At 45.6% G+C, this 21,592-nt stretch overlaps 1 protein-coding gene across 20 annotated transcripts in view; it reads left to right on the forward strand.

The window, feature by feature from the left end:
- Positions 1-931: 931 nt before the first annotated feature.
- Positions 932-21,592, forward strand: part of BCAN (brevican) — a 44,347-nt gene continuing 23,686 nt past the window's right edge. For 5 of the 20 annotated variants that reach the window (XM_083417294.1, XM_083417305.1, XM_083417309.1 and 2 more), the window contains exons 1-3: positions 15,100-15,217; positions 19,438-19,527; positions 19,835-20,227. In XM_083417294.1, coding sequence (XP_083273420.1) covers positions 15,124-15,217; positions 19,438-19,527; positions 19,835-20,227 — 577 coding nt within the window. In that variant the 5' untranslated portion in view covers positions 15,100-15,123. The other 15 variants (XM_083417311.1, XM_083417306.1, XM_083417298.1 and 12 more) reach the window with 14 other exon arrangements.

Here is a 21,592-nt window from a genome sequence, read left to right on the forward strand (position 1 = left end):
AGAGAGAGAGAGAGAGAGAGAGAGAGAGAGAGAGAGAGAGGAGAGAGTAGTTACCACCACTGATCTTTCCTTAGGGCTTCTGAATGCTAAAAATGAATCTCAGTCTGTATAGACACCAGAGCATCAAAATGAATATTTGTACAGTATTCATAATTCCTATGTTGATTTCAAACCATAGTTAAGCTTAACTATGGCTGAAAGGCAAACCATGGTTTAGCTTAGCATTAGGTCTGAACCAAGGTCTGTGGTTTGTTTCCTCCAAACAAACCATGAGTGGTAAGCCAAGTACAAACCTTGGTGACAGCATGTGGTGATCAAGAGACAATAAACTGAAAAGATGTTGTTATCATTATCATTATCATCATCATCATCATCATGAATGTATATCCCACCCTTCCTACCAACAGACCAGGAGTGCGGAACCTTTTTCAACTCAAGGGCCATGATTCTCTCATCGACATATTTCCAGGGGCCTGGTGACAATGGTGGGCGGAGCAGGGGCCAAAGTGGGTGGAGCAACAAATGTGACTCTTACCTTTGTACTCCAGGCTACCCTGCAATCATCATCATCATCATCATCATCATCATCTGCACACATCTCCATCTGGGCAAGCTATAGAAGCATTATCTCAGTTCAAGAACACATTTCAACCAGGGGGGAAAAGCTCAACAAGGGCTAGGAGCAGAGGCAATGAGGGGTGTTGTCGTTGGTGGGGGAGCATTCTGGGGGCCAGACAGGTCTGAAGGGCTGGATTATCCCCCCCCCCCAAATTTCCCAGGCCTGTGCTAGAGAAACATCAAGTGCATAAAAGAACATAACCTTAACTCTTTGGCGGGCGGGATGCGAAAAATGTCAAAAGGGGGGGGGAGAGAGAGAGCTCTGACACTGGGGTCCCAGGTGGGCGGGAGGGGGCTTCCGCAGATAATCCCCACGCAGCTGTAAGCCGGACATCTTCCCAAAATGTATAGACCCACGCTCAAGGTTGAACGTGCAGCCCGATCGCTGTGCATGCTTCATCAGAAGCAAGCCTGGCTTACTTCCAGGTAAGCGTGCGTGTAGAAGAGATTGCCACTTTAGTCTCGGCGGTGTTTGCTCATAAAAAAGAAATCATAGAATCGCAGAGCTGAAAGGGACCCCGGGGGCCATCTAGTCTAACCCCCTGCAATGCAGGAATCCTGCCCACAGCCGTCTCTAGGTGGGCTCGAACCACCAACCTTCGGGTTAGCATTGCGCCACAAGAGACCCGTGTGCCAGAAAGACCTGTGATACAGCTTTTTGGGGCGGTGGATTGGGCTCTTCCTTCTTCTTTCTACCCGCCCTCCCCATTAGCTAGCAGGGCATCAGAGGTGTAGGTTTGGATCACCCACCTTCAGAGGAACGAAATTTTTAAAAATTGGCTTTTTACAGGGTATTGGTCCCAGATGGGCGGGGTAATAATAATAATAATAATAATAATAATAATAATAATAATAATTCGGCTATAAGCCTCGCTGTTTAAGGGTGCATTGGGTTGCGCGCACACACACACGAGCCCAGCCTTGTCTTTGGAGCTCCTCGCGGGCACAGCGGGTGGTGAATTGGGCTGGCATCTGCCTCAACCTCGTGCTTCCTTTTCCTTTAAGTGGGAGGGGAAGAGGGCGCGAGCGGAGGATTCCCCTCTCTTCCTTCTGCATCAGGGCGACAGAGTGTGTGTCCTGCTCCTTCGCCCTGGCCGCCGCCGCCGCCGGGCTCCTTTCCACCCTGCCTCTTCTTTTGGAATAAGCTGCTGCAGTTCCCAGCCCTGCATTGCTGCCCCACTGCAACACTCGCTCCAAGAGCTGGGAAGGAAAAGTTCTCTCTCCTCCATCCACGGGAGCCTCTATAGCGCGGGCAAGAAGCCGGGCATTTATTTCATTTTGCAACGTTTGTTTTATTCTAGTTCAAACTACAGATTCCTTCTTTTTTCTTTCTTTCTCCAGTAAAACTGGTGAGTAATGAAAGTAATATTTTTAAAAAAAATAATATTAAATGATTTGCAATTTGATTCCCCCCCCCCCAATGCAACATTAGCAGGTTTTGGGAGGGGATCTTCCCCAAAGCTGGTGGGGGCAGCATGTGGGGCAGGGGGCTTCCCCACCAGTGAAAAGCTCTTTCAAATGACATAGGGGTTCCTTGTTCTCAGAAACAATTCCCCCCTTTAATCAACCCCTCTACAATCTTTATTTTAAAGGTTGTATATTGTACATTTGTCACAACCCAAATATAGGACTGGAGGATTTAGCGTAAAAATCAGCTGTGTGTCTTAATTTTATAGTGAAGGTTGGGGGAAGTTGGTGGGGTGCCGGGTTTGCCAACGTTGAGACAAACTGATGCAGTGAAAGAAAAAAAACCCTCAAACTTCTGTGACTGCAGTTCTGGCTTGTTTGCAGATCATTCATTTTCCAGAAGGGCATAACCTTGATTTGGGTGGATTATTGCACAGCCTTAAAACAGCAGTGTGGAAGTCTTTACAGTCAGTCAGTTTATCTTTCAGGGCTCAGGGCTCCATTGGTCCTCTTTTCTCCCCCATTTCCAAATCCGAATCCCTGCCTGAAACACAGGAAGGATTTGAGTGCTCCCCTAGGTATTAATTGGCTGGCTGGATCAGGCAAAGGGCCCATCAACCCAGTATCTTGTTTCCAGCAGTGTCAAGCAAGAAGCTTCTTCTGGAAACCGTCCCAATCAGGGCAGGAAAGTGCTGGTCCTTCCCTGTCCTTGTCTGAGGCATCTGGTGGGTACTCAAAGTTACACTGCTCTTAACATGGAGGTTCTACATTGCTATCCTGTGCTTCATTTTCTCTCACTAAAACTGGTGGGTTTTTAAAGTTTCTGTTGCCAAGTGTAGCCGAACTTTGGCCCTTTGTGTATTAAGCTTCTATGGCTGCATTTTAAGGCCACCATGTGAAATTAATATTGCAAACTAAACTAGCCAAACTAAATAGATTTTAATACAAATTCCACCTCCCGCACCCTGGACTCCCCAATCCAGAATAGTCTATGTTGGAAAAATTAAGTTAGGATGTTGCTAGTGAGTCTTATTATTATTATTATTACGTTTATCCCACATTTTGTACAAAGAGCTCAGTGCTTAGTCCATCTAGTGAGCACTCATTTTATCTTCACAACAATCCTGTGAGGTAGGCTACACTGTGAGATTGCCCAGGGTCACCCTGGGAGATTCTTGGCAGGGTAGAGGTTTGAACCAAGATCAGCTGTATTCTTGGAAGCAAAGCCCACTGTGTTCAATGGGGTTTAGTTCATGGTGTGTTTGCAACAGCCGCTTGGGTCTATCTTCTGAATATGGCACACTTCAAGAGTTGTTATTGTTGTTTAGTCGTTTAGTCGTGTCCGACTCTTCGTGACCCCATGGACCAGAGCACGGCATCCACTCCTGTCTTCCACTGCCTCCCACAGTTTGGTCAGACTCATGTTTGTAGCTTCGAGGACACTGTCCAACCATCTCGTCCTCTGTCGTCGCCTTCTCCTTGTGCCCTCAATCTTTCCCAACATCAGGGTCTTTTCCAGGGAGTCTTCTCTTCTCATGGGGTGGCCAAAGTATTAGAGCTTCAGCTTCACGATCTGTCCTTCCAGAGAGCACTCAGGGCTGATTTCCTTAAGAATGGATCGGTTTGATCTTCTTGCAGTCCATGGGACTCTCAAGAGTCTCCTCCAGCACCATAATTCAAAAGCACCAATTCTTCGGTGATCAGCCTTCTTTATGGTCCAGCTCTCATTTCCATACATCACTAATAGGAAAACCATAGCTTGAACTATACGGATCTTTGTTGGCAAGGTGATGTCTCTTCATGAGTTATTTTTCTCTAACCCCTCCCTCTCAAAATTGGATTTAAGCTCTAGAGTTTACTCATAAGTCAACTCTTGTAGGTCACCTAGTGATGACTAAGCACAGTTTAATTGGCACGTCACCTGTGGAATGACAGGCGCCACATTCACACTGTACATTTAAAGCACTAAATAAGGTAAAGGTAAAGGACCTTTGGATGGTTAAGTCCAGTCAAAGGCAACTATGGGATGCGGTGCTCATCTCGCCAAGGTAGCCAGCGTTTGTCCACAGTCAGCTTTCTGGGTCATGTGGCCAGCATGACTAAACTGCTTCTGGCGCAACGGAAACACCATGACAGAAGCCAGAGCTCAAGGAAATGTCGTTTACCTTCCCGCTGCAGTGATACCTATTCATCTACTTGCACTGGTATGCTTTGAACTGCTAGGTTGGCAGAAGCTGGGACAGAGCAAAGGGAGCTCAACCCCATCATGCGGATTCGAACCACCAACCTTCCGATCAGCAAGCCCAAGAGCAGGGGTCAGCAAACTTTTTCAGCAAGGAGCTGATCCACTGTCCCTCAGACCTTGTGGGGGGTCAGATTATATTTTGGAGGGGGGGAAATGAATGAATTCCTATGCCTCACAAATAACCCAGAGATGCATTTTAAATAAAAGGACACATTCTACTCATCTAAAAACATGCTGATTCCTGGACCGTCCGCGGGCCGGATTTAGAAGGTAATTGGGCCGGATCTGGCCCCCGGGTCTTAGTTTGCCTACCCATGCCCAAGAAGCTCAGTGGTTTAGACCACAGCGCCCCCCCCCCCCCCGGTGTCCCATTTAAAGTGCTATGACACCACTTTAAACACTCATGGCTTCCCCCGAAGAATTCTGGGAGCAGTAGTTTGTTGAGGGTCCTGAGAGCTGTTAGGGGACCCCCTATTCCCCTCCCAGATCTACAATTGCCAGGGTGATTTTAAGGATCAGTCCTTCCCATCTGTCAGGGGTTCTTTTGCTGTATTGCAGGAGGTGGGGCTAGATGACCCTTGGGATCCCTTCCTTTTTTAGAAAAGTTTTCAGTTTTAGAATTACATCATTTCCCATTCTTATACAGTAGTTCTTTTTGACTTCCCACCCAGCATTCCATGACAATTCTTTTTACATCTTGTTTAGCTGCATATCCATTAATTCCTTCACCTTACTTTCCACACTCTCGTATCTTTTATGTTGTCAACTGTTAGTCACAAAGTATCCCCTACTTGGAATTTATATTTGAGGTCAATTTTTTGTAAATATTCCCCTAGATACTCCCACTCACTCCTTGTCTGTTTGTCATCTTGATTTCTTATTTTAGATGTTATGCTGGCAAGCTCTGCATATTCAATTAGTTTATTTCGCCATTTTTCTTTCCCTGGGGTCTCTCTTTGTTCCCAATATCTTACATTTACTATCCTCGCAGCTGTTGTTGCATATAGAAATAGATTGTGGCCTTTCTTTGGTAACTCATTCCCAAGTATGCCTAGAAGGAATGCTTCCGGTTTATTGGGGAATGTGAATTAAAATATTTTTTTTAGCTCGTTGTACACCATCTCCCCAAATTCCTTTGCCCGTTTACATTTCCATCATAAATGAATAAATGTACCCTCTACTTCCAAACATTTTCAGCATAGTTTTGAGCCTCTTTTATACATTTTAGCCAGGTTGACCAGTGTCAAATATGCATTTTTTTTGCATATTTTCTCTTATTTGATAACCTGCAGAGAAGTTCATTGTTAAATTTCATAATTCTTCCCACTCAGAAATTTCAGCATTATGCCCAATATCAATAGCCCATTTTATCATTGCCTCCTTTATCAGGTCGTCTTTGGTCTCCCATTCCAAAAATAGTTTATATTTTTTAGAGATTAATTTTTTGTTAGACCCCAAAATCACTTTTTCAAATTTTGATCCTTGTTGAACATATCCTCTCTCTTTATCTTTTTTGGAACATCTCCTTTGTTTGGAAGTATTGAAACCAGTCAGGGACCAACCTTTGGGATCTGTTCCAATCCTACAATTTTATGATTCGATGAAATAAGGCACCACTAACAAAGATGCCAGTTAACATGGCCACAAAGCAGAACACAAAACAGCTGTACACACTACGTTCCCCACCCCTTTGAAAACTTTATTTAGCACCTCTGTCATGTGCAGAGGCAGCCGGGCAGTCTACCTTTGAATACTAGCTCCGATTTGTGGCAAGCGGACAGAACAGGAGAGGAAAAGGGTGTCACCTTCATACTGATTCTGGGGTGCCAGGAAGAATCTTGCTGGGATGCGGCTCCACAGGGGCTGCAGTTGATGGGAGTTATAGTCCGAAACATCTGGAGGGCACCAGGTGGGGGAAGGCTGGGGTGAAAAGGAGTGCCACAGTGGTCCATGTCTCCCCCCTCCCCACCCTTCGCAATAAAGGTTGTTCAGGTCAAATAGGGCTTGAGGGGCGGAGCCTAGGAGCATAAAGGTGGGGCCTGATGGACTAGAGGGCGGAGTCTTGCATCACCATTTATCCCGCCTCCCTTAACTCTTTCCTGTGCATCTCCAATGTAGGAATTCTGTTCCATTTCCCAACGTGTTTTTAGAACGTAGTTTTATTCTTGTACCCTCTGGATAGAAAGAGCTGTCTGCTTCTCCGGTTCTCATTTTTCCAATCTTCAATTCAGTTCTTTACGTTTCCACAGCAACTTACAATTGTTGCTATTTTTTGCTATTATAATCCTAATGAAAATTCCTCAGCATTTGAATCTTTCTTAATAGAAATATTTTTGTATGCAGTTTTGACTAATGCACGCATCATTGCTGGCAGCTTCTCTGAACTGAATGGGTTTTCGTGTGTGACTTTCACAAATGTATTAGAGGAAAGTGTGGTTTAAAATTAATGCACTTGATTTTTGTAAACACTGCTTGGTTGGGAAACTCTCTCATGAAATTCAGATAAGTGCGGACTTTGGAGGATGCCTGAGTGTCAGTTCACAGGGGGTTACAGGGTGGTGGTGGTTGTTTTTATTTTTATTATGTATTTTGTGGTTTTATATTTAGATTTTATTCTGTGAACTGCCCTGAGACATCCAGGGTATAGGGCGGTACATCAATCAATCAGTAATTCTCATTTTTTTTCAGAAAGTGTGAATATGATAGATCCATCTTGAAATGCAAACTGTATTTTAAACGTATTAATTGTTTTATTCATTTATTATGATATTTATACCCCACCTTTCCTCCTAGAAGCTCAATGTGGCATACATAGTTCTCCCCCCTCCATTTTATTCTCACAACAACCCTGCAAGGTAGGTCAGGGTGACTGGCCCAAGGTCACCCAGTGAGCTTCATGGCCAAGTGGAGACTAGAGCGCTGGTCTCCTGGGTTCTAGTCCACACTCTAACCACTACACCATGCTGGCTCCGTATGCCTAATTCTGTCCTGGTGCCCACCTCTCTCTCACTGGCTCTCCCCACATAGAAAGTGAGCGTGCCAATGGGAGAAGAAAGGGCTGGAATGGGGGCAGAGATGGCTGGGGCTGCCCCCTGCCTTATTTCTGGCCTCTTGACCTCAGATTTATCCTGAAGACCCTGAGAAGGAAATGCACTCTGTAGGTTCAGCGTATCAGGCCCTTCTACATTCTTCTGTTGCTGTTGAATTGTCACCTATAGGGTGGGGCATCAGTTTTCCAGGGTCCGCTAGCTGCTGACCTCTACCTCTCTGATGTGTTGGGTGTATCCATGTTGCCACGTTTTGCTGTGCTTTTCACATCAGACCATGTACAGATACTAAAAGGAGGCGACTGTGCCAATCCCTACACATCAAATGTAAAGACAAAGGGAAAATCTGATCCATTATTTCCTGATCAGTTGGCAGCCCTCCTCATTGGCACTGGTTGGGTCAGGCTTCTCTCTCTCTCTCTCTCTCTCTCTCTCTCTCTCTCTCTGGGGCTGGGTGGCTCTCTGGGGAAAAGCCATAACTCAGTGGCTGAAGATCGCAGGTTCAGTCCCTGATGATATCTCTGGGTAGTGCTGGGAAGGACTCCTGCCTGAAATACTGAAGCACTGCTGCCAGTCAGTGTTGGCAGTACTGAGCTGGATGGGCCACTGGACAGACACAGTATACGGCATTTCCCTTCCTCTAAGAAGAGCCCTGCTGGATCAAGCCGAGGGTCCAACTAGTATAGCATCCTGTTCTCATATTGGCCAACCAGATGCCTGTGGGAACCCTCCAAGCAGGATCTGAGCACAAGAGCCCTCTCCCCTCCTCTGGTTTCCAGCAAATGGTATTCAGAAGCATTTACTGCCTCCAACCATGGAGGCAGAGCAGAGCCACCATGGCTCAAAGCCATAGATAGTTTTCTCCTATCCTGTCCTTTAAAGTCATCCAACATTGTGGCCATCCCTGCCTCCAGTGGGAGGGAATTCCATAGTTTAACTATGTGCTGCATGAAGGACTTTCTTTTCTGTATCCTGAATCTTCCAGCATTCAGCTTTATTGGATGCCTGCGAGTTCTAGTGTTATGAGAGAGGGAGAATAATGTTTCTCCATCCACTTTCTCTGCACCATGCATGTTTTTATAAAAGTATAACATTACCTCCTACTTGCTTGCCCTCTAAACTAGAAAAGCCCCAGTAAGTTTTTGAGGAAGTTACTCCTGAGGCTCCAATACTTTGGCCACCTCATGAGAAGAGAAGACTCCCTGGAAAAGACCCTGATGTTGGGAAAGATGGAGGGCACAAGGAGAAGGGGATGACAGAGGACAAGATGGTTGGATAGTGTTCTCGAGGCTACCAGCATGAGCTTGACCAAACTGCGGGAGGCAGTGGAAGACAGAAGTGCCTGGCGTGCTCTGGTCCATGGGGTCACGAAGAGTCGGACACGACTAAACCACTAAACAACAACAACTCCTAGCGGCAAAGGAGGGGCAGAGGAGAGGGGGCCCATTTTGAGATGCCAGCTGGTGGCATGGAAATTGGCATTCAGGGGACAGAGCGCAATTTAACAAAGAGTTCGTTTTTCACACCAACCAGCCTTCAGGGAGCCAGCTTTTGGCCAGACTCTCTTCCTCTTCCATCGCCGGGACATTTCAAGCCTCAGAAGCTTTGGAACAAGCCAAACAAATCCTCTGGGTGGGGGTTGGGATCAGTGCTGGATTAAACCCTGTGTGGAGGCCCCTAGGCAGTTGAAATATCGGAGCTCAGTTCCAACTGAAAAAGAAATAGTCCAAGTTCCCAGTCCTTAAGGCTGTGAAGATGGCTTTGAAAGTATTTGAGCACTGTTTGATGCAATATCAAAAGCTGGCCACCTTGTGGATTGAAATGCCTTGTTTTTCAGGTTAAGCTGCTGCAGCAGGAGGTTCTGGAGGAGAGGAGTCCTAAGCCCCCTCTGAACTGTCCGCACGTCATATAAGTCCTTTGGGACTTGCATTTGGTGATACTGCAAAGGCAGAAACAGCTGCAGGAGGAGGCAGGATGTGTCCCTGGGGAGAGACACAAAGGCAGGACAAGAGCAAGGCATTTATAAATGGCCTAGAGATGGCCTTAGAGCTCAGCGGCAGATGATGCGCTTTGCCACTTTCATTTCCTAGCATCTCTAGGTTGTGTTTGGAATGTATCCTGCCTGAAATCCTGAACAGCCGCTGCCAGTCAGTGCTGACAATACTGGGCTAGATGGTCTTGTGGTCTGACTACAGTTGTCTTCTCAAATATATAGTTTCCTATTAACATTTGCAAAGGCTGTAATGTTTGATTAGTAGTCAGTTCTGGTCTAGGTGGAACAACGGTATGACTCAGTAGAAAGCCGCTTCCAGTTTGAATCAGCAATTTACCCAGAAACATGTGTACTAGAACCTTGATTTATTTTGAGTAAGCCGAGTAGTAGAATACCTGCTTTGCATGCAGAATGTCCCAGGCTCAGTCCCTGGCATCTGTATGGAGGTTCTGTTTATAATGGAGCAGAAGTACATTCACACAGCTTTGGGTTTCAATAGCCCTTTCCCCCTGTCATTCAAAACATCTGGAGGTCACCAGGTTGGGGAAGGCCAGTGTATTTTTCCAGCAAAAGTAAACCACAATCAAGGAGTGAAAACTCCTTTTATCTGTTCTCAGCACCTGTTATTCAGAAGTTGAATGCCTTCAGACACAGAGGTTTTGTTTGCTTATCATGCAAAATAGTCACTGATAGACTTCTCCTCTGTTTGTCTAATCTCTATCTAAAGGCATCCAAGATAGTGGCCATGATTGGCCATCCAGTGGCCATGAGTTCCATAAGTTGCACTGTGCACACAAGTCTTTTCATTGAATGTCTTGCTACACGCTCAAATACCTCTTTGCACGCAGAAAACGAGTGTCAGGCCTTCTCTTCTGTTTTTCCACTGCGTGGCTCCTTCAAGAGGTAGCACCCAAGCTCACAACCCATTGCCATTTATTCTGCCATGTGGGTAGGCTGGGCCAAATTAGCTGTTCTCAGGGAAGTGTGTGGCTGTGCCAGCAGGTTGTTGAGGCCTCTGGTCCTGGTTGGCTTCCCCTGAGGCTTCAAAAGACCCTGGGCAACTGCGCAGATTTGCTTGGTCATCAGTCTAGACCAGCCTATATCTATTGCAGGAAGGTTGTGTAAATGAGCTCCCTCCAGCCCCGGGAATGTACCTCTAGACCAGAGGCTCTCCAACCTTTCCTCCCATGGACCACTTGAAAAAGGCTGAGGGTTTCTTGGCAGACAGCTCAGATTCTTCCATGTGCTGTAGCAATTGTCAATGTGCTGTGCTAGATACTTTATGATTTTTAATTGTGTTTCTATTGTTTAATTTATTTCTTACAGATGGTGCTACAATTTGCATTGCATAGAATTCAGATTGTAAGACAATAAAATACAATACAAGAAATAAAAGAAGTGATACAAATATAATTAAAATCACTATGAATAGTTAATTTTGATGGATGGTCCACCTTCCCTCTTCAGTCGCCTAAGAAGAGCTTGCTGGATCAGGCCAATGGCACATCTAGGCCAGCATCCTGTTCTCACTGTGGCCTGTCAGATGCCCCCATGGGAAACATGCAAGCAGGATCCAAGCACAAGAACCCTCCCCCGTCGTATGGCTTCCAGCCACTGACATTCAGAAGCATTACTGTCTTCAACCGTGAAGGCAGAGCACAGACAGTGGCTAGTAGCCATCCATAGCCTTTCCCGTCATAAATTTGTCCTATCCTCTTTTAAAGCCACACTACCTCATGTGGGAGTGAGTTACATAGTTTAATGTGTGAAGAAGGACTTTCTCTGAAGTTAATTCCTTGTTCTAAAGATAAGTTTTCCGTAAGAAAAAAATATAATTATAATAATTTATTTCCCATCCATCTGGCTGGGTTTCCCCAGCCACTCTGGGCGGCTTCCAACAAAATATTAAAATGGTAAAATATGTTTGTTTGTTTTTTGTTTTTAAAAGGACTTTCTCAGAAATCGATGGAAGACTGAGAGCTGCCTGAATGAAGCTTGCATACCAGTGGTGGCCCACAGACCCCACTCTGAGAACTCCTGATCTAGAGGCAACCAGGTTGGGGGCGGGGTTTGGCTTTCATAAGCAGGAAGAAGGGCAGGAGGTTTGTGTGTGACAAGACAGTGATTCACAACAGGAGCAAGGTGGCCGGGGCGGCGGCGGGGGAGACAGACAGACAGACAGACAAGAGACAGAAAAGTGGCTTCAGAGCAGCTAGAAGCATCTTCTGTCCAGCATCTGGAACCTTCCTCTTTTGCCAGGATGCAGTCCAAAAAACCACATGCCCGTCTTCTGCCTGCAGACAGAAAGAGATGGCCCACATCCGCCCTTTTAGGCTGCTGCCAATTTCTCTTTCCTGCTGCCATAACATTTCCTGGGCATTTGGGGGCTTATCTCCCTCTCTCAATACCAACCACCCCGCGGTTCCTTAGAGCCAGCCCAGGAACATTCTCTCTGCCCCTTGCCAAAGTCAAAGATTTATAGGTTCAGCTGCTTTGTTGTCAAGCTTGAGCGCTGAAAACTAAGTGGGCACCTTGGTGTGTTTGTGTGTTCACAAGGCAACACCCTCCATCCGCTGTTGATTCCACAAGGCAGCTCCCTCCTCCCCTGTTGATATTTTCCAACCTGCCAACTTCTGGAGTCATGTGTGTGTGAGAGAGAACTGCAGCTGTGATGGTGGGAAGTCTTTTCATTCCGATTAGTTAGACCACTTGATAGAAATGTTTAAGCAGGTCAGTTGTAAAGAAAAGCCCAGGGTGCAGCCAAGAATGCCAACCAAAGCCTTGCCATCTGAACTTCTTCCTGGAGTTTTTTATTACTTGGTCTGCTTTCCAAAGTGGAATCAGCAGTGGTGTAGAAACTTGCTGATACGTACTATGAGGATACATATCCATCATAGAATTGTAGAGCTGGGACCCCAAAAGTCATCTAGTCCAACCTACTGCAAAGCAGGAGTCACAAATAAAGAATCCATCCAACCTCTGTTTAAAAATCTCCAACAAAGGAGAGAGTCCACAACCTTCCAGGGTAGTCTGTTCCACTGTCAAACAGAGGGAGTTCTTCCTATTTTTCAGTTGGAATCTTCTTTCTTGTTATTTGAATGCATTGCTTTGGGTCCTTCCTTGGAACAGCCAGAAACAAGCCTTTTCTTTCTTCCATGAGACAGCTGTTCAGATAGTTGAAGATGGCTATCATTATCACCTCAGTCTTCTCTTCTCCAATTTATATATCCCCAAGTCCCTCAACTGTTCCTCATAAGGCTTGGTTTTCAGACCCTTCCTTGATCATCTTGCTTGTCTTCCTCTGCACACCTTGCAGCTTGACAATATTCTTCTTAAACTGTGGTGCCCAGAACTGGAAATAGGAGTCCACATGGGTCTGACCAAGGCAGAAAAGAGTGGTACTATTACTTCCCTTCATCTGAACACTAGACTTCTCTTGATGCAGCCTAGAATTCTATTAGCTTTTTTGCAGGGGGTGGGAGGAGGCTAAGATCTGAGGATGTTGGGCAAAGCTTTGAGGATGAACGGTGTTCATTTTTGGCCACATCCACACCACATGTTTAAATAACTATGATGCTACTTTGAACAGTCATGTTTTCCCCCAAAGAATTCTGGGAAGTGTAGTTTGCTAAGGTGCTGGGAGTTGTTAGGAGGCCCTTATTCCACTCCCAGAGCTACAATTTCCAAAGTAGTTTAACAATCCTTCTTCACACGGAACTCTGGGAATTGTAGTGCTCTGAGTGGAATAGGGACTCTTCTAACAACTCTCAGTGCCTGTAATAAACTACAGCTCCCAGACATCTTTGGGAGAAGCTTAAAGTGATATTGTAGTGCTTTAAACATATGGGCCTATGCTCCTTCAGGTCATTTTTGCCTCTTCCCATATCTCTGATTTCCATATCAGCATATAAAACTCTGCAGAATCTTTGTGTACTTTGTGGAATCGTACACATGACAGCATCAACAACTAGTGAGTTCTCTTTCTGCAGATAAAATATACGAACACAGGGGGTGGGGGCTCAGATAGCGGTCTTTAAGTGTGCAGGTGAAAATATTTGAAGCATGCTCCTGCAGTCACCTCTGAAATAGTTGGAAAGATGCCTGAGTGCACCTGTGATTCGGCCCCTGCTGCATGAGTGGCAGGGCAGGGAATGCTCCCTCAGGAAGGTGAGGGCTTTCCATCATCATAGCTTGTGTGGGTGATGCTTCTTCTTGGACATTTGCCAGGGCTTGGACACAAGGCTGCTGACTCATTCTGCAGCTGCAGAACGCTACTTCTGTGAGCCTTAACACGGACGGACGGCCTCCTCTCTTTCTCTGTATGGCCACAGGGCACCTTTGTGAGCTAAGCTAAGCCTGCATTTGCATCATACATTTAAAGCACCAGGATGCTGCTTTAAACAGTCCCGGCTCGCCTCAAAGTATTCTGGGAGCTGTGGTTTGTTTAGGGTGATGAGAGTTGTTAGGAGGCTCCCTTTCCCCCTCACGCGGTTTAACAATCAATCCCTCTTCCCAGGAAACTCTCGAACTGTAGCTCTGTGAAGGGAAGAGGGGTGTCCTAACAGAACCCTTAACAAACTACAGCTCCCAGGAATCTTTGGGGGCTATTTAAAGTGGTATGGTACTGCTTGAAATGTATAATGCACATGGGGACTATTTCTCTCTGCTTGGCCTTCCTTATAGGGCTGTTGTGTAGATAAAGGGTGTGCGGATAAAGGATGAAAATGGGGATACTTGATTTAAACGTATCTTGGGTAAAAATGAGAATTTTGTGCTCAGAGATTCTGTCTTCTACTGGTCAGCTAAAAGGAAGCTCAAGCCATAGACCAATAACTGTTTCATGAGTATGAATTCAGAACTGATCAGCTGATGGAGCTGGCTGGACTGTGCTGTGCCACTGAAACTATAGGTACAGAATGATTTAACAGTCAGTCCCTCTTCCTAGAGAATTCTGAGAATTTTAGCTCTGTGAAAGGTATAGGGGGTCTCCTTACGAGCTCTCAGGACCCATAACCAACTACACCTCCCAAAATTATTTGGGGTAGCCTTGACTGTTTAAAATGGTATCATAGTGCCTTAAAAGGATGGTGTGAATGTGGCAAGGGGCGATGATTCTGATTGGGGAGGAAATAGGACGTCTGTTTCATACACATGCATAGCTGTGCGCACATGCACACTTTCCCAAGGAGGCAAAAATGTGGTCCTTAAGGTATGTGGGGAAGGGGAAGCTGGGGATACCTCCATGGGGTCATTTCGAGGTGGGGGGGAGAGTGTGGATCATAAAATGGTGGCAACTAAGTGGGAATTCCAGCACAAGGCAGGCAGCAGCAGAGGTGGCAATGGTGACTTTGGCGAGAGAACAGGAATGCAGATATCTTCAGACCAGTCCCTGTCTCACAAGTCTCTCCTACCTCACAAGGATGCTGTAGAGATAAAACAGGACTGTCCTTTTGTATGTCAGCCAGAAGTCCTTGGAGGAGCTTGGCACACACATGCCATTAAATTAGTGCAGATGATAAATAAACTGGAATCTTGGACATGGGAGCTTAGGAAAGGGGTGGGGAACCTCAGGCCTAGGGAAAGAATGCGGCCCCCTGAGCCTCTCTTTCCGGCCCTCAGAACAGTCTCCAGCCCACAAACTTCACTTCCCCTGCTTCACACCCTCCTTGAGTGTTTTGGCCTGGCTGGGATGTGTCCTTCAACGCTGAAAATGCATCTTGCTTCCCTAGATGAAGAACAAGTGTGAGCATGTGAAGAAATTAGCCTCCTGTAGAAAGGTAACATGTTTGCCTCTGGCCCCACCTATTACTGGCATGTGGCCCCCAGAAGGCTGTCCAGAAGGGAATGTGGCTCTCAGGCTGAAAAAGATTCTCAACCCCTGGCTTAGGATAACCATAGAGCTACACGGTACTAATATGCGTGGTAACAGTGCTTTCTTGTGGCTCTGACTGAATAAAAGCTACTTAAATGAAGTTATTGAAAACCGGAGCAGGGAAGCTCAAGTTCCTCAGGCTCACATGGTCCACTATTTGAAGATCCCATCCCACCCCACAAAATGAGAATTTACCTCTTTCACTGAAGCTGCTTTAAATCTCTCCACACCTGAGAAATTTGTTCCTAGATCTGCTGAGAATCTAGAGAATGGATCAGAATGAAAATTAAGTAGCTTGCAATTGAGTGGGCTGGCTTTAATTTTGCAAACTCAGCCTGTGGGCAACTTAATTACAGCTAATGTGGGAGAGAAATCTTCAGTCAGGCCAAATTTCGTCCAAGTTTTTAAAAGGGCTGCTTCCCAAAATGTCATCATCTGATTTTCTCTTCAGTTTCTGGAGTTTTCTCCTGGAGATTCTGAAATTAACCGGTCTCTTTTTCTCCTCCTCCTCAAAGCACTAGGAATTCTCATTTGATTTTGATATATGAATCTTCTTAGTTTAGAGAAAAGGTGAGTTAGAGATGACATGACAGAAGCTTATACAATAATGCATGACATTTAGAAAGCAGATGTTGAAAAGTTTTTCTCCCTCTCTCATCATGACACTAGAAGGAGGTCGTCTGATAGATATTTGAGGCCTAGTCATATATTTCCATTTAGTTTTTAATAAAAATTTTGGAAAAAACCAAAATGATGTATGTTATGCTCAGCTCAGGTGGGGAGCGAACAGAAGTAGGGGTGTATCAGTAGAGACTTCCAAATTGCCACACATATGACAACCCTCCAATCCCAGGCTATTTTTCTCTATTATTATTTTTTTGCAGCAAATGTACAAGGAAAGAAAGAGCAGAACACGACCCTGCATTTTGATGATGCTAGAGTTGTACAGGTGTTGCAAAAAACATATGTACATGAGCAGCACCAACTCCATAATAAGCTCCTGCCTAAATGGAATCACTCACAGAATGCACAAGATACATGGCTGTCGTGAGGCAGAATGAGGCTGCTGCCTCAGGCGGCAAATGCTGAGGCCGCAGGAAGTGGAGGAAGCTGTGTATGTGCCCCATGGCCTACCCAATGCCCCTTAAGCTAGCCTGCTCCCCTCAGGTGCCATGGAGGATGCTGCCCAGGAGCTAGCATCCAATTAAGATTCAACTGCCAGCCTGGCAGGCTGTTGTACATGGAATGGGAGGGAAGGTGCCATATTGTCATTCACCTCAGGCGGCAAAATGTTTCGGGCCAGCCCTAGATACAGCTCTTGCCTCATACACTCTGGTTCCTGTGGGATGATTCTGCCTGTGCTGTTGTCAGATAACCTTCCCTATTTGTACTTCAGTTCCACCATGGGATTCAGTGAGAGAAAGAGAAATAGCACAGGAAAACACAGCGCCACAAAGTCAAACATGGCGGGGAGTACAACATTAACTTTCTGAGAACCTGCTAAGATTTATTCTCTGGAGGAAAAAAGAGACTGGTGAGGGCATTCTTTTCTGAATGCCTCTGGCACAAAAAGACCACCCTTGCCATAGCCTTTTTTCTTTTTCTCCTTCCAAATAATAACTCTTTAACAAGGCAGAAGGGAAGAAAAGAATCTTTGGCCAGTCTCCGACATTCAAACAGGGAATGAGGGAAGGACATGGGGCCTGAATGGAATCTTAAAAGGCCTCGTCCCTGTGACTAATCGGAGGGAAGGAGACCTCGTTTTTCTCTCACACTGTGGGCCTGGGTGGCGGTGGTGGCAGCCCAAACGGAGCCAGTGAAGCTTTGCTAAAGAGACGTATGATTAAAAAGCTCTCAGGAACCACAGAGCATAAAAGTTGGCCATTCTCTTAATTTAAGGGCTTCCTCAGAATTTCCAGCTGAAATTCGATTTGCTGAGCTCTGCAGAGGATGTTTAGTTCTCAGGGTGTTGACCTGAAGTTGTAGCGTTTTAACTTTCTCCTCAGAGCCCCCAATGTGGGGCCATTTTGCTGCGCACAACAATATGGTGGCCATTGCATGTGCAGAAGCTAATTGGGGTAGCAGTTGACTCTTAGGCCAAATTCACACCATACATTTAAATCACCACGAAGCAGTCATGACTTCATTCAAAGGATTCTGGGAGCTGCCGTCTGTTAAGGGTGCTGAGAGTTGTTAAGAGACCCTATTCCTCTCACAGAACTACAATTTCCAGAGTTTCCTGTGAAGGGTGATTGATTTGTTAATGCACATGGGGAATTGTAGCTCTGGGAGGGAAATTGGGGTCTCCTAACAACTCTCAGTTCCCTTAAAAAGCTACAGCTCCCAGAATCCTTTGAATGAAGCCACGACTACTTCATCGTGATTTAAATGTATGGTGTGAATATGCCCTATGTTTACTCAAAGTAAGTTCCATTGAATTCAGTGGATCCATTGAATTCAGTGGATTCAATTGGATTCAGTGGCTTGGGAAAATGAGGTTGGGTTGCAGCCTCGGTGAATTAATCATATGAACTTTTGACCACTTAATCAATTGATTTAGATATGGAATCAATTTGTGTATGAGAAAAAAATGTTATCAAGAAAAAAAACATACTTTCTTCTTAATGATCTATGAGTTTGTTGCAGCAATTTGCCTTTGTGAGAAGGGGCCTTTCCTGTTACCTTTCACACAAAGAAATGGAGGCCTCCTCTACGATGCTACTTTCCAGCTGCAATTTATATAAGTACTTGTATTAAAAATAAATAATACATAGACTAGTTGTCTAGGCCATATTTTGTTGAACTCAAATTCCCATCATTCCTGACCATTTGCTAAGCTGGCTGAGGAAGATGGGAGTTGTAGTCCAGCAACATTTGGAGGGCACCAAGTTGGCTGATTTAAGTGAAATTGGGCCCTGGGCTGAGCTAGAAACATCCAGAACCTAAATCGGAAGCCTCACCCCAAATTGGCCTGCCTCAGACCGTCTGTCTTCTGTGACTTTGGGATGAAACAGTCTTTGCAAAAATGCCAAAGCGGGTGATGCTACGAGCTGTGCCAAGGCCGCTTAGAAATAAATTATAGGAGATACTGTTCAATGAAGCGAGTGAAACAAGGCCCGTCATGCAGAAACACTTCAGACAGTACTGACGAAAGGTCATGGTACTTGTAAAGAAGAGTCTGCCCTTCAGAAGAATCTGGCCTAGACAATGGTGGGGGTGGAGAATGTGCCAGCCAAATGTCTTTTGCTGGCTGACATTTTCCCTGATAGCAGTTGATTCGCAAGTGCAACTTCAATTACCTATTGGCAGCCACTGTTCTGTGCCAAGGGAAAGCTTGGCTACAGCTCCAAGGATGTTGGTTCCACTTATTGGGCACCATGTGATGCCAAAGAGCAGCTTTTGCCAACCTGGTGCCCTCCCAAAGTTTTGGACTACATTTAGACTCATATCGCTGGGGAATGGGTATTTTAAGGCCACATTTGCACCATACATTTAAAGCTCTATCTTGCCACTTTAAACAGTCATGGCTCCCCACAAATAATTCTGGTTATGGCTGTAGCTTATTGATAGAGCACCTGTCTTGCATGCAGAAAGTCCCAGGTTCAATCCCTGGCAACTTCAGGTGGAGCTGGAACAGGGTCCATGCCTGAAGCCCTGGAGAACATGACAATACTGAGCAAGATGGAACCATGGGCCTTTTATCAGTGTAAGGCAGCTTCCTATGTGCTATTACAGGAGCTGCAGTTTGTTAGGAGCCACAGTATTCCCCTCACAATAAAGAGGTTTAACAGTCAATCCCTCCACCTAGGGAACTCCAGGACTGTGATCAGATATAACAGAGTGTTGGGCTAGGACCTGGGAGACCAGGGTTCAAATCCTCACTTCTCCATGAAGCTCACTGCGTGATAGCCTAACCTGTCTCACAGGGCATTAAATGAGGGGAGGGGGTGATAATGTATGCTTGAGCTACTTTGACAAAAAAAGTAGGATATAAATACAATGAATAAATAAAATAATAAATACTGTATTATGTTAGGACAAATGGCCTCTTTGTGTTAAACTAAAAAAGTTTATCCTCCAGTTCACTTCTTTGGGATTGAATATTTATTTTTCTATGGAAAAACAGCCCAACAAAGACATTTCTTAATTTTTGTTTCTTTCAGGTACTTGTAAGAATGCTGGAGCTGGCATTTGTCTTGGATTTTCTTCTGCCTACCTTTCTAATACTTTTTATATTTCCCCCTCTCCCTGACAGAAACCATAATGGCGTATATCCTGCTGGTATTCTCTACCTTTGCCCAGGCTGTTTTCACGAATGCATTCAGCTTCTCCAGGGAAAGCACAGGTAACTGGGAACTTGGGGCTAGTCTACAGCAGCAGGCAGAACTGGATCTACTGGTAAAACTCTGGGAGATTTCCAGTAGATCGACAAGACTTTCTAAGGCCCCTCTGACCGAACATTTAAAGCAGTATCACACCACTTTAAACACTCCTGGCTTCTCCCAAAGAATCATGGGAACTGTAGTTTGTTACAGGGGTGTATAAAATGATGCAGCCCAGGACTGAGGCCATGGGCTGTTATTCCTACATCTGCCCTGTGCCAAACCTGAACTTCTCATGTTACATGCACTTTCTCTGCTTCTCCCTTCCAGATGACCTCAAAGCTTTGCGGGTCTCCATTGCCAAATACCCACCAGTCCGAGCTGTTCTTTCCGGCAGCCTCACCATCCCCTGCCACGTTACCTACTTGCATCCACTGCCCACTTCTGGGACTGCAGGCCGCCGGGGTGTCCAAGGGGCACCCCGTGTGAAATGGACCTTCATCACAGAGGGCAGAGAAGCTGAGATCCTGGTCGCTCGGGGCCTGAAGGTGAAGGTGAGCGAAGCCTACCGCGACAGAGTCTCCCTGCCCTTTTATCCAGACTCACCAACAGATGCCACCTTGGTCCTGAGCGAACTGCGTTCCAACGACTCTGGGGTGTACCGCTGCGATGTCCAGCATGGGATCGAGGATGGGCATGACCTGCTGCAGGTGAAGGTCAAAGGTAACGTTGCGCTCTGCCAGAGTGTCTTGCTGAAAGGGCTTGCTGTGTTTATTGCAGATTCAAGTCCCATAGCACTAGGCCTGGTCGCAGGAAACACCCATTCTAATTGCAGAGGTTGCGGGGGGGGGGGGGAATATAAGGACTCAGCCACACTTTTGCTTGTCCTGTGCCAGAAAGCACAGGTATGTGTGGTTTGTTTTGTGTTTTCTAGGCCTGAGTCTGGTTGTTTTTCTACTGGTTCTGTTGCTTTCATTGGAAAAACCTGCACTTTAGCACTGAATTGAAGAAAACGTCAGTCTGCAGAAAACACAATTGGCGTTTACTTATTTCAGCAGTAAAACCACATTTTCCCAGAGGAAAGCAGCAGGAGAAGCAGAAGTCTGGATGAGCCCTAAGTTTTATTCAGTTTCAGAACTAACACAAAAAATAAAGCCATGTTGCATTCAGAACTGAAAAACATCAGTCCCCCTGCCCACCCAGCACTCTCCCCCACTTGGGATTCCTAGCAACTGCCTCCAACCATGAAGGCTGAGAATAGCCATGGGCACAACCAAGGGGGAACAGGGGGGCAGCTGCCTCCCCAACCCCATCAAGTAAAACAATAGAAATACTTAACGATCTGACCAATCTCGTTGGCTCTGCCCCCCCCAACAAAAGTCCTGCCCCCCCCCAACAAAAATCCTGGCTACACCCATGAGAATAGACATCATGGCTAGTAGCCATTGATAGCCTTATTTAGTTTAGAGAAGTAGTGAGTAAGAAGCAACATGATAAAAGTTTATAAAAGTGGATAGAGAAGTGGATAGGGAAAGTGGATAGAGAAAGGTTTTTCTCCCTCTGCCATAACACTAAAACTCGTCAACATCCAATGAAACTGAATGTTGAAAGATTCAGGACATAGAAAAGAAAGTACTTCTTCATGCAGCACATAGTTAAACTACAGAAATCATTACCACAGGATGCAGTGATGGCCACTGATTCGGATGACTTAAAAAGATTAAACAAATTCATGGAGGAGCAGGCTATCGATGGCTGCTGGCAACAATAGTTATGCTCTGCCTCCCACAAGCATCTGGTTGGCCACTGTGAGAACAGAATGCTGGACCAGATGGACCCTATGCCTGATCTTCTTATGTACTCAAATACACACTGCCCTGAATATGGAGATTCCACTAAACCTTTACGATCACTAACAGCCACCGACAGACCACTCTTCGTGAACTTATCTAATCATTTATAAAGCTAGATCTTCATTGCTGGCAAAACAGCCAACAGGATTGGATTGATTAAAGGCCCCTTTTGGATGCACACAAGCTGATTCAACACCATGCATATAAGCACATTTATAATACTTTGACAGCCTTG

Source organism: Podarcis tiliguerta (assembly GCF_965153285.1).
Source record: "Podarcis tiliguerta genome assembly, chromosome: 16".
NCBI lineage: Eukaryota > Metazoa > Chordata > Lepidosauria > Squamata > Lacertidae > Podarcis > Podarcis tiliguerta.